Genomic DNA, 11845 nt, shown 5'->3' with positions numbered 1-11845 from the left:
ACATCTACATAATGTATTATGTCATTAGTTAGCCTTAAATAATTGAAAGCTAAACCCAAGGCAATAAAATAAGCTTCTGTGCTTGCTTCTCATGCGTGTGAAAATTGCTAACATTGATCACAAAATACTCGCCTGTCATCGGCTTGGTTTTTCAATCCGATAAAATTGTCCGCTCAGATGAAAAACAATGCGTGCTTTCCACCGCGATTTAAAAAAAAAAAAAAGGGAAGAAAACGAGGTAATTCCATTCTCTTTCCTTCCACCCCAAAGAGCCCAAGAAGTTAAGGTGCTTTCCACAAACGCCTCCCCACTCACTGCCCATGACGAAGCAACCAAAGCATGTCATGGCAGATCCAGATACTTAAAAATCTACAACAGATCGCAACCAGGGAAATCAAGATTTAACATTCTTCTTCCTTCACTTCCACTGTTTCTACAAAGACTTTTATGTAACTACTGCTTTCTCCCTTTTAAAAAAGACCGCTGCAGGAATGCTGGGCGTACGATAGTGAACAAAACTACCCAAACGCAGAACCTTGACGCCCACTACTACCAAAGGAAAATCTTAGTCAAAGGGTAACTATCGAGAAGAACAAACACTCGTAGTAGTAGTTCCCTGCAAACGACAGGAAGATGAAGAGGTCTCCTCCAAATCTTAGGATAGTGGTAAGTCTTCTCCCTCTATGCCTTCCATTACCACCCTTGTTCTTTTCTGAATCGGGCAGTCCATCGCCATCCTCTTTTGTTAGTAAAGGGGGTTGATAAACAGAATCTTTCCGAGACAAAGAATTGCTCCCATAACCCGAGGAATCGATGTTAAGGCATCAAGAGCCCCCGCCAAGCCCCCAACATGACGAACAAACCAAAGCCTGGGATTCCCCACCAGCACAACTCCTCGTCCTCCTCGCCAGGAAAATCTTTCCTTTTAAGTAAGGGAGAAGGTGCCGGGTCTCCTTCCTCAGATCCCTCTTCTCCCTCACTGATCCCCCAGGACCCCTCTACAACGACGAGCTGTTACATAAGCTTTCCACCCCCGCCCAAGAAACCCATCCCTAGCCACACAAAAGATGGCAGTTACACACCTACCAGAGGAAACAGCTGCGCCACCACTCCAGCGAAGGCGGCCACTCGACTGCGGTAACCCTATTGGCCCATCCAGGGAACGCGAGACTACCCGAGAACGATTATAGCCAATCGGAAGGCGGCGCGCTCGCGCGCCCCCCCACGCAGTGTTGGCGGTACGCGTGCGGAGCTTCTGAGGAGTAGACCAAGTGGAGTATGCAAGCACTGGGTTCTTCTACCAAGAGATAGTAGGGACCGTTTGCGTCAGCCTCCTGTTTAGAAATCATGTTAGGTAGATCTAGACGTTTGAAATTCGCTCTTCTCCCTCCCCTGGCTTAGGGTAGGTGGGACAGTTATCACTGAGGTGAAGTACTTCCCGGCCAGGGTCCACCCGGGCCCTGGGGTCTCGGTGGCTTGGAGTCGGAGAAAAGCCCGATCGGCGTGGAAGCCCGCCTCGCCAACGAGCGGGCAGAGCGCAGCCCTCTAATCTGGCACGCTCGGAACTCCCCGTGGTGGGCGGCATGGAAAACGCAGTGGAGTCGGCGTAGGTGAAGCACAGCAGTGGGTTCCCCGACGGCACCTTCGGCGGAGGCTGCACGAGGACGGTAACACCGCCGAGCCTTCGGCCGGGTGAGTGGTAGCCGGACTCCAGCACTTGCAGCCTCCCTTCTTCTTTCACCAACGTGCGGTCCCAGGCTGGGGAAGGGACCGCGCGCGGGTGCACTGAGTTCTTAACCCCATTTTAGTTTCTGTCTCTCGGTGCACACCGTAATGAAAGGTGATTCCTAAGCAGCTGGAAACAGGCTGTAAAAGAGGCTGCGAGAAATGGACTGCAGTATAAAATCCAGAAGCAGAACTGGAAGGTTAAACCACTGACCCATTTCACAGGTAAGACTACGCAAGCTCTAAATAAGTGAAATCATTTATGCAGGATCACGGAGTGGAGATCAGAACCTAAGGGCTTCTGACTCCTAATCCACTACAACCCAATAATTACCTAGTAGGTAATAAACGGGGGACGATATGTCATTAACTGCACTTTCTGTGTAAACCTACAAAAAGTTCTGCACATATTAATGAATGAGGCCAAGTAGAGGTAACTTTGAGGCGATATTCAAGAACATAGGCTCTGAAGCCAGCCTGCGTGGTTACTTACTCTCTCTGCCACTTACTTGTGGCATGCCTTAGTTTCCTCTTCAGAAATACAAGCATGCTAATTAAATTCACACTATCATTATGCGGATTAAATAAGAACACGTGAAATATTTAGAAGCGTGCCTGACACATGGCTTGTACTCATTAAATGTTAATTATCATCATCATCATTATTTTAAACATAAGGAACCGAGAAGAAATGAACATGGTTTCTTCAGAGCCTAAAAGGAACCATAACTTGAAGCAAAGGAAACTGACTGGCTTTTCTGCCAAAATGAAAAACAAAGAAATGAGGGGAAAAATGAACAAAGTTTAAAATCTTAGTTACACTCATTAACACTGGCTATCTCTGTATGATGAGGTTATGAATGATTTAAATTTTCGTCTTTATGCTTTTCCGTATTTTGTAAAATTTCTTCAGTTTTACCTTTGTAAATTCCTTTCTTCTTAAATTTTTGGAATATTTAAGCAGTAGTGGTGAGAGCTTTCTTTAAAATGCTCATATGCTGTAGGTGGAAGTATAAATTGGTAGAACCTTTCTGGAAGGCGATATGCTCCTCAAGGTTTTAAAATGCACAATTCCTTTTTAAATTTTGGATATTTAATTTTCGTTAAGTAGACTTCCACACTCTTCTTTTACAGAATTACAACCTTACAGATAAGCGCAGTCCACAATCCCTGAATTCCGCACCCTGCATACGTAATACTTTGAGTACTTTGGTGCAGAGCCTTCCTATTCCTTTTTCATACTAACATATTCTCTATAGGTGCATATATGCATTTGTAATATTTTTCTTTTATGGAAATGGTATCATAGTAATCGTTCTGTAAGTTGATTTCTTCATTTGAGTGTTTTTGCAGTTTATGCACAGTTATGTGTAAATCTGGTTCATTTCTTTTACCTGCTATATGGTGTTCTAACATATGACTATGGATACTGTATTTGCCCTTCTCTTGTTGGACGTTACGTTGTTTCCTTACAAACAGTGCTGCAGGGAAAATCCTTGTACATGTTTTCTTGCGCACATGTGCAGTTTCTCAAGAATCTGACTGGAATTGCTTGGCTTTAACTTAAGAACGTTTTTAGTTTTAATAGGTAATGCCAAATTTGCTTCCAAAATTCCTCTACTAATATATGAATTCAGGTTCCCTATGATCTAAGCCACACTAGATATTGTCTTTTTAATTTTTGCCTATGTGATGGGCGAAAGTGATATTCTTTTTTTTTTTTTTCCTAATTTTCTGTGATTTCTAATGAGGTTTGAGTATCTGTTTGTATGTTTATCTATATTTTGCCTGATCCTACATCATCCTCACAGTCATGGGTGTTTGATGTCATTGTTGCAGCCACTGTGTCAATCCGTGTAATAGAGGGTCTTCCTCTTTTTTGCTGACCCCCTACCAAGCATGATGTCCTTCTCCAGCAATTGGTCCCTCCTGATGATGATCGATCCCTTCTGATGACATGTCCAAAGTAAGTGAGATGAAGTCTCACCAACCATCTTTGCTTCTAAGGAGCTTCTGGCTGTACTTCTAAGACTGGTTTGTTCATTCTTCTGGCAGACTATGGTATATTCAATAATCTTTGCCAACACTACAATTCAAATGAGTCAATTCTTTAGTCTTCCTTTTTCACTGTCCAGTGTTCACATGTATAGGAGGCGATTGAAAAGACTGTGGCTTGGGTTAGGTGCACTTGGTCATCAAAGTGACACCTTTTCTTTTAAAAACTTTAAAGAGGTCTTTTGCAGCAGATTTGTCTGATGCAAAACTGCTTCCTTGGACATTGTTGAGATATTAGGTTATTTGTTGTTGTTGTTAGGTGCCGATGAGTCTGTTCTGACTCATAGTGACCCTGTGTACAACAGAACGAAACACTTGCCCGTTCTGTGCGATCGTCACTGTCGTCGTTATGCTTGAACCCAATTGTTGTAGCCACTGTGTCAGTCCATCTTGTTGAGGGTCTTCCTCTCTTCGCTGACCCTCTGCTTTACCAAGCATGAGGTCCTTCTCTGGGGACTGATCCCTTCTGATAACATGTCCAAAGTATGTGAGATGTAGTCTTGTCATCCTCACTTCTAAGGAGCATTCTGGCTGTTATTTCTTCCAAGACAGATTTGTTCATTCTTTTGGCAGTTCATGGTATATTCAGTATTCTTCACCAACACCGTAATTCAAAGGCATCAATTCTTTGGTCTTCCTTATTCATTGTCCAGCTTTCGCATGCATGTGAGGCTATTGAAAACACCATGGTTTGGGTTAGGCGCACCTTAGCCTTCAAGGTGACATCTTTGCTTTTTAACACTTTAAAGAGGTCTTTTGCAGCAGATTTGCCCAATGCAACACGTCATTTGATTTCTTGACTGCTCCTTCTATGGGTATTGATTGTGGATCCAAGTAAATGAAATCCTTAACAATTTCATTCTTTTCTCCATTTATCATGATGTTGCTTATTGGTCTAGTTGTTAGGATTTTTGTTTTCTTTATGTTGAGGTGTAATCCATACTGAAGATTGTAGTCTTTCATCTTCATCAGTGTTTCAAGTATTCTTTACTTTCAGCAAGCAAGGTTGTGTCATCTGCATAACGCAGGTTGTTAATGAGTCTTCCTCCAATCCTGATGCCCTGTTCTTCATGTAGTCCAGTTTCTCGGATTATTTGCTCAGCATAGAGATTGAATAAGTATGGTGAAATGATGGTGAAATGATACAACCTTGACACACACCTTTCCTGACTTTAAACCACGCAGCATCCCCTTGTTCTGTTAGAACGACCGCCTCTTGATCTATGTACAGATTTCCTCATGAGCACAATTAAGTGTTCTGGAATTCCCATTCTTCTCAGTGTTATCCGTAATTTGTTATGACCCACACAGTTGAATACCTTTGCATAGTCAGCAAAACACAGGTAAACATCTTTTTGGTATTCTCTACTTTCAGCCAGGATCCATCTGACATAAGCTGTGATATCCCTGATTCCATGTCCTCGTCTGAATCTGGCTTGAATTTCTGGCAGTTTCCTGTTAATGTACTGCTGCAGCCGCTTTTGAATGATCTTCAGCAAAATTTTGCTTGTGTGTGATATTAATGATATTATTTGATAATTTCCACATTCGGTGGGATCACCTTTCTTTGGAATAAGCATAAATATGGATCTCTTCCAGCTGGTTGGCCAGGTAGCTATCTTCCTTCCAGATTTCTTGGCATAGATGAGTGAGTACTTCCAGTGCTTCATCTGTTTTTTGGAACATCTCAGTTGGTGTTCTGCCAATTCCTGGAGCCTTGTTTTTCACCAAGGTCTTCAGTGCAGCTTGGACTTCTTCCTTCAGTACCATTGGTTCCTGATCATATCCTACCTCCTGAAATGGCTGAATGTCAACCAATTCTTTTTGGTATAGTGACTCTGTGTATTCCTTCCATCTTCTTTTGTGGCTTCCTGCTTGTTTAATATTTTCCACGTAGAATCCTTCAATATTGCAACTCAAGGCTTGAATTTTTTCTTCAGTTCTTTCAGCTTGAGAAATGCTGTGTGTTCTTCCCTTTTGATTTTCTAACTCCAGGTCTTTGCACATGTCATGATAATACTTTACTACATTTTCTCAAGCCACCCTTTGAAATCTTCTGTTCAGCTCTTTTACTTCATTATTTCTTTCATTTGCTGTAGCTATTCAACATTCAAGAGCAAGTTTCAGAGTCTCTCCTGACATCCATTTTGGTCTTCTCTTTCCTTCCTGTCTCTTTAACAACCTCTTGCTTTCTTCAAGTATGATGTCCTTGATGTCATTCCACAACTTGCGTGGTGTTCGATCATTAGTGTTCATTGCATCAAATCTGTTCTTGAGATGGTCTCTAAATTTAGATGGAATACACTCAAGGTCATACTTTGGCTCTCATGGACTTGTTCTAATTTTCGTCATCTTCACACCTTGAATATACATATGAGCAATTGATGGTCTTTTCCGCAGTTGGCCCCTGGCCTTGTTCTGACTGATGATATTGAACTTTTCCATTGTCTCTTTGTACAGGTGTAGTCAATTTGATTTCTGTGTATTCCATCTGGTGAGGTCCACGTATATAATCACCGTTTATGTTGTTGAAAAAAGGTATTTGCAATGAAGAAGTCATTGGTCTTGCAAAATTCTATCATGCAATCTCTGGCACCCTTTCTATCACCAATGCCATATTTTGCAACCACTGATCCTTCTTTGTTTCCAACTTTTGCATTCCAATCACCAGTAATTATCAATGCTTTCTGATTGCATGTTTGATCAGTTTCAGACTGCAGAAGTTGGTAAAAGTCTTCAATTTCTTCATCTTTGGCCTAAATGGTTGGTGCGTAAATTTGAATAATAGTCGTATTAACTGGTTTTCCTTGTAGTTATATGGATATTATCCTATCACTGATGGTGTTGTACTTCAAGATAGGTCTTGAAATGCTCTTTTAGATGATGAGTGCTATGCCATTCCTCTTCAGTTTGTCATTCCTGGCGTAGTAGACCGTATGATTGTCCTATTCGAAATGGCCAATACCAGTCCATTTCAGCTCACTCATGCCTAGGATATCAATGTTTATGCGTTCCATTTCATTTTTGACAATTTCCAATTTTCCTAGATTCGTGCTTTGTACATTCCACGTTGCAATTATTAATGGATGTTTGCAGCTGTTTCTTCTCATTTTGAGTGGTGCCATATCAGCAAATGAAGGTCCCAAAAGCTTGACTCCATCTACATCATGAAGGTCGGCTCTACTTTTAGGAGGCAGCTTTTCCCCAGTCGTCTTTTGAAGTGCCTTCCAACTTGAGGAGCTTATCTTCTGACAGTATATCAGACAGTGTTCCGCTGCTATTTATAAGGTTTTCACTGGCTAATTCTTTTCAGAAGTAGACTGCCAGGTCCTCCTTCCTAGTCTGTCTTTTGTCTGCTGTGAGTGACCCTGCTGGTACTTGAATACTGGTAGCATAGCTTCCAGCATCACAGCAACATGCAAGTCCCCATACTACGACAAACTGACAGACAAGTGGGAGATTAAGTTATACTACTCTCATAATTAGTATTAAGTAGCTTCCCCTATTTTTTCTGCTCTGGAACAGTTTGGATATGATAAAAATTATCTGTTTACTGAAAGTTTTTGTAGAACTCATCTGTAAAAACTATATAGACCCAATGTACTGTGAGTGATGAGTGGGAATATGTGGCATGCAGCACTGATAAGATCTTTATTGTTTTACTTTCTTTTTATACTTATTGATTTACTTGGGATTTTTATTTCTTGAGCTTGTTTGATAATTTATATTTTTCTAGAATTTGTTTATTTCATCTGTGCTTTCAAGTTTGTCAATACTCTATGTAATTGTTCACGGTAACCTTAAAGTGTTTAAAAATCTCTTCAGTAGCTGCAGATATGTTTTCTTTTTGTTATTGTTATTTATTTTGTTGATCTTTTCCCAGCTTCTTTAATTGAAAATTTAAGTCAATAATTTAAATTTTCTCATTTTCTAACAAACAAATTCATTTAAGGTTTAAATATTTTTCCGCGTGCTGTTTTGTCATCATCCTTCAAGTTTTGATATAGAATATTTCAACTCACCTTCATTTCTAAATATTTTTAAATTTCTACTTCGATTTCCTCTGTAACCAATAAATTATTTGGAAATTTGTTTTTTTAATTTCCAGAGGTAGTCTGGGATATCGGGGTTAGCTATTGTTAATTTTTTTTTAATTGTGGTAAAATGCATGTAACATAAAATTTGCCATCGTAACCATTTTTAAGTGTATATTTCAGTGGCATTAATTACATTCACAGTGTTGTGCCACCATCACAACGTTGTGAATTTCCAAAACTTTTTTTTATCACCCCAAGAGGAAACTACCTATTAAGCAATATCTCCCCATTCTCCCCTTCCCCTTGCTCCTGGCAACCTCTGATCTTTTTATCTCTATGAATTTGCCTGTTTTAGATACCTCATGTAAGTGGAATCATACAATATTTGTTCTTTTATGTCTGGCTTATTTTACTTAGCATAATGTTTTCACGGTTCGTCTAGGTGGTAGCATGTGTCAGAACTTTATTTCTTTTTATGACTGAATAATATTCCATTGTGTCTATACACCACATTTTATTTATCAGTTCATCTGTTGATTGACATATGGGTTGTTTTCATCCATTGGTTTTGTGAATAATGCCATTAATATTGATTTTTACTGCATTTTGGTAAGTGACCGTTATGTGCATAACATCATTACTTTGAAATTTGTTGGTGGTGTAGTATACAGTCAGTTTTTGTAAATTTCATGTTTGTTTCTCCAAAAAAGTACTTTTTGTTGGATACCAAGTTCTATATATTTGTTAGATTGAGCTTGTTAATTTATCTTTCATTCAAATATTTTATATCCTGATTTTTTTACTTTAATGATTTCTGAGAAAGGGTTGTTACTCTCCCACTAAAATTGTAGATTTGAGGATTTTACTTGTAGTTCTTTAAGTTTTGCTTACAAACCAGAGTGATATGGTATGTATGTAGAAGTTCATAAATATTAGAACTTCATGGTGAATTGTTCTGTCAGTGTAGAATATTTCTTTGTCTTTTGCTGGTTTTCATATTCTACTTCGTTTGATGTGAATGCTGCTACATTAGCTTTCTTCTTGTCTTTTCTGTTATGTCTCTTCACATCCCTTCATTTTCAGCCTTTCTGTGACATGTTCTATAATTTAGATGTTTCTTATGGGAAAAAAATCATATCTAGGTTTTGCTTGTAGTTCATTCTTAGAATCTGTCCTTTAAGAGGTAAGGTTAACACATTCAGTGTTATTGTGATTATTGACATATTTAGTCTTATTATTTTATTTACCATGCTTTTCTTTGTATCTTTCATCATATTTTTCCATTTTCCTTTTTTGAATGAGGTTAGCCCTACTTTCTTGGTTCTACCTGTTTTCACCCTTACTATAGAAAGATGGTGCCCTGGTGGCGCAGTGGTTAGGCGTTCAGCTGCTTACCAAAAGGTTGGCAGTTTGAATCCCCAGTCTGCTCCTTGGAAACCTTATGGGGCAGTTCTTCTCTGTCCCACAGGGTTGCGATGGGTCAGAATCGACTCAATGGCAACAGGTTTATTGAAAGATAGCTTGGCTGGAAATAGAATTTTGAGTTCAGACTTATTTTCCCTTAGCATTTTGCGTCTAGTATTTTTTATGAGAAGTCTCGTTACCCGTCTGATACACATTCCTTTGTAGATAATCTGGATTTTTTCTGTGGAAGCTTCTAAGACTTGGTGTTTATCCTTGATGTTCTAAAGGTAATAAACAATTTGTTCTGGAGTGTGTATTAAGAATTTTATCCTCTTGGCACTCAGTGGGCACTTTTAGTCCGAGGGCTTATGTGTTTTCCAGTTCTGGGAAATTCTTGGTCATTATTGCCTCTTGTCCAGTCTTTCTGTTTTCTGCTTAATCTTGTTATTTATTTGCTCTGTGTTCTGGGTGAATTACTTGGCTCAATCTTCCAGCCTACTAACTGGGTCTTCAGTGGAGTCCATTTTATTATTCAGTCATCTGTTAAGTTTATGTCAATGAATAATTCTTTTATACCCAAGATACCTTCTAATTGGTTATTTTTTCAAAAAATATGTGTTATTTCATGGATGAAGTTTCCTTCTTTAGCTCTTTGAGGATATTAAATGCAAAAAAATTTGAATTAAAATTATTTTCTGGATGCTCTTTTAATTTTCTTTTTGGGTATAAGTCCTTCAGTTTGGTGGGTTTGTTAAGTCTCTTTCATGGTGTAGCCTTCCTGAGATGTTTGATGACTCAGTTGTGCACTTCTCTGAGAGGATTCTCCCATACTTAACACTGTGTTGTGATGGCGGTTGGCAGTGGCCGCTTACCTCTGCAACTCCCCATCTGTTTCCTTTCCCCAGAGAGGCCTCACAGACTTGGTCCATCGAGAGTTCCCATTTTGTTCAGCATGATTATGTTTTTAATTTTTAAAAACTCAACATTTCTGTGGGTCTGGTATGGGAGTGGGAGAAGAATTCACCATATGCTTGGCTTATATCTAGAAACTAAAAACTGTTGATCCCTTTTGACCTATTAGTTCCACCTCTAGCTATATAAACTAAGGAAATAATGAGATGTGCATAAAGTATATTTATCCCAGCGTTACTTATAATATTGAAAAAAATAGAAACAATATAAATGTCCAACATAGAGGATTTTTTACAATAGTAATAATTTATTAAATATTTAATTATTAACATTATTTAGTCTAATATATGGATTATTGACTGTAGTACATTATACAACCATTTAAAAATCGTATATAATATTAATAATATAAAATATTAATAACAAGGGGGAAAGTGCAAGATATGTTAATGAGAGATTATAAAATATTCTATACATTGAAATCCAAATTTTGTTTTAAAATTATATGCTGAAAGAATAATGATAAATGCTAGCATATATTGAGTGCTTACTATGTACCAGGCACTATTCCAAGTGCCTCACAACAGCCCTATAAAATAGTTAATATTATCATCCCCATATTTAAAGTTTTTAAAAGTATTTATAAAATGGAGTAGTCTGATTAAAAACAATGTAATGTCAATGTTAATTAACAAATATATTAGATATTGGTAAAAGAATTATTGATGATTGTTCTATAGTTTCCCTAATTTTGATATTTTATAAAATTTCCCTGGTTATTATGTATTCTTTTTGTAATAGTCCATGTTATGTTAAAAGAGCTATTGTTATAATCTTTTTTTCTTATATATCTTGCTCTTTACACATATGCACTATTCTTTATTGTTTTCCTTACAGAATGTTTTACGCATTTGTGGATCAAAAGATGGAGTTGTTTTCTTTTTTAAAAAAGATATTGTCAATGATCTGATACGACTGTAAATACTCACTCGATGAAGATGCACGGACTTGTCACTATGTTCGACTATTTGTCTTTTCTGAAAATTTCTTCAACCACAATTTCTATTTGAAAATTCAAGTATCAAAGAATATTCGATTTAGAATTGTGTAGTTATGCATTTTGTCCAAGAACTACAAATTTCATAGAGACCACCTTTGGATTCCAGTTACATTCTCCAGTCAAAGTGATTCATATCATTCATCCTTTGATAAAGTTAATTTTGAAGTGTTTTATACTTTACAAAGGACGTCAAAAGATGGGAGAGAAAAATGGTAGGTTGAAGAATACATTGTTAAACTTTATATTTAAGAGTATGTAGACAACTTAATGTGGCTGAATTATGGAATTTTCAAAGTTTGTCATTGAAAGTGACTTTTCTGAATTAGAGGGAATTAAGGGTTTATAGTATTACATAGCCACCAGTTTTGACTGTCTTTATAATTAATTGTGTTTCAGTAATCCTACGTCAGTACTTTAATCTACTTCTTTTAAAAATAGACTTAAATCTTTAGATCAGTTTGAGACTTACAGAAAAATTGAGACGGTAGGACAGAGTTCCCATATACCCTACACCCACTTTCCCCTATGACTAACTTCTTACGTTAAAGTCCATAGTTTCTTTAGATTTCCTTGGTTTTTACCTAATGTCTTTTTCTGTCCCAAGATCCATCCAGGATACCACATTATATTTAATTGTCATGTTTCCTTAGTC

At 38.0% G+C, this 11845-nt stretch overlaps 1 protein-coding gene across 5 annotated transcripts in view; it reads left to right on the top strand.

Moving 5' to 3' along the window:
* The first annotated feature begins 1094 nt into the window (after nt 1-1094).
* The window catches only part of SETDB2 (SET domain bifurcated histone lysine methyltransferase 2), a 122494-nt gene continuing 111743 nt past the window's right edge, over nt 1095-11845 (top strand). Inside the window, exons 1-2 of one of the 5 annotated variants that reach the window (XM_023731541.1) lie at nt 1095-1950; nt 11031-11405. In XM_023731541.1, the coding sequence (XP_023587309.1) occupies nt 11390-11405 (16 nt within the window). In that variant the 5' untranslated portion in view covers nt 1095-1950; nt 11031-11389. Of the gene's footprint in view, nt 1951-3637; nt 3692-11030; nt 11406-11845 lie in introns of those variants that run through there. The other 4 variants (XM_023731537.1, XM_023731543.1, XM_023731539.1 and 1 more) reach the window with 4 other exon arrangements.

Source organism: Trichechus manatus, unplaced genomic scaffold, assembly GCF_000243295.1.
Source record: "Trichechus manatus latirostris isolate Lorelei unplaced genomic scaffold, TriManLat1.0 scaffold00044, whole genome shotgun sequence".
In the NCBI taxonomy this organism is placed as follows: domain Eukaryota; kingdom Metazoa; phylum Chordata; class Mammalia; order Sirenia; family Trichechidae; genus Trichechus; species Trichechus manatus.
Note: the sequence above shows the minus strand (reverse complement) of the source record. Positions and strands in the feature narration are given on the sequence as shown.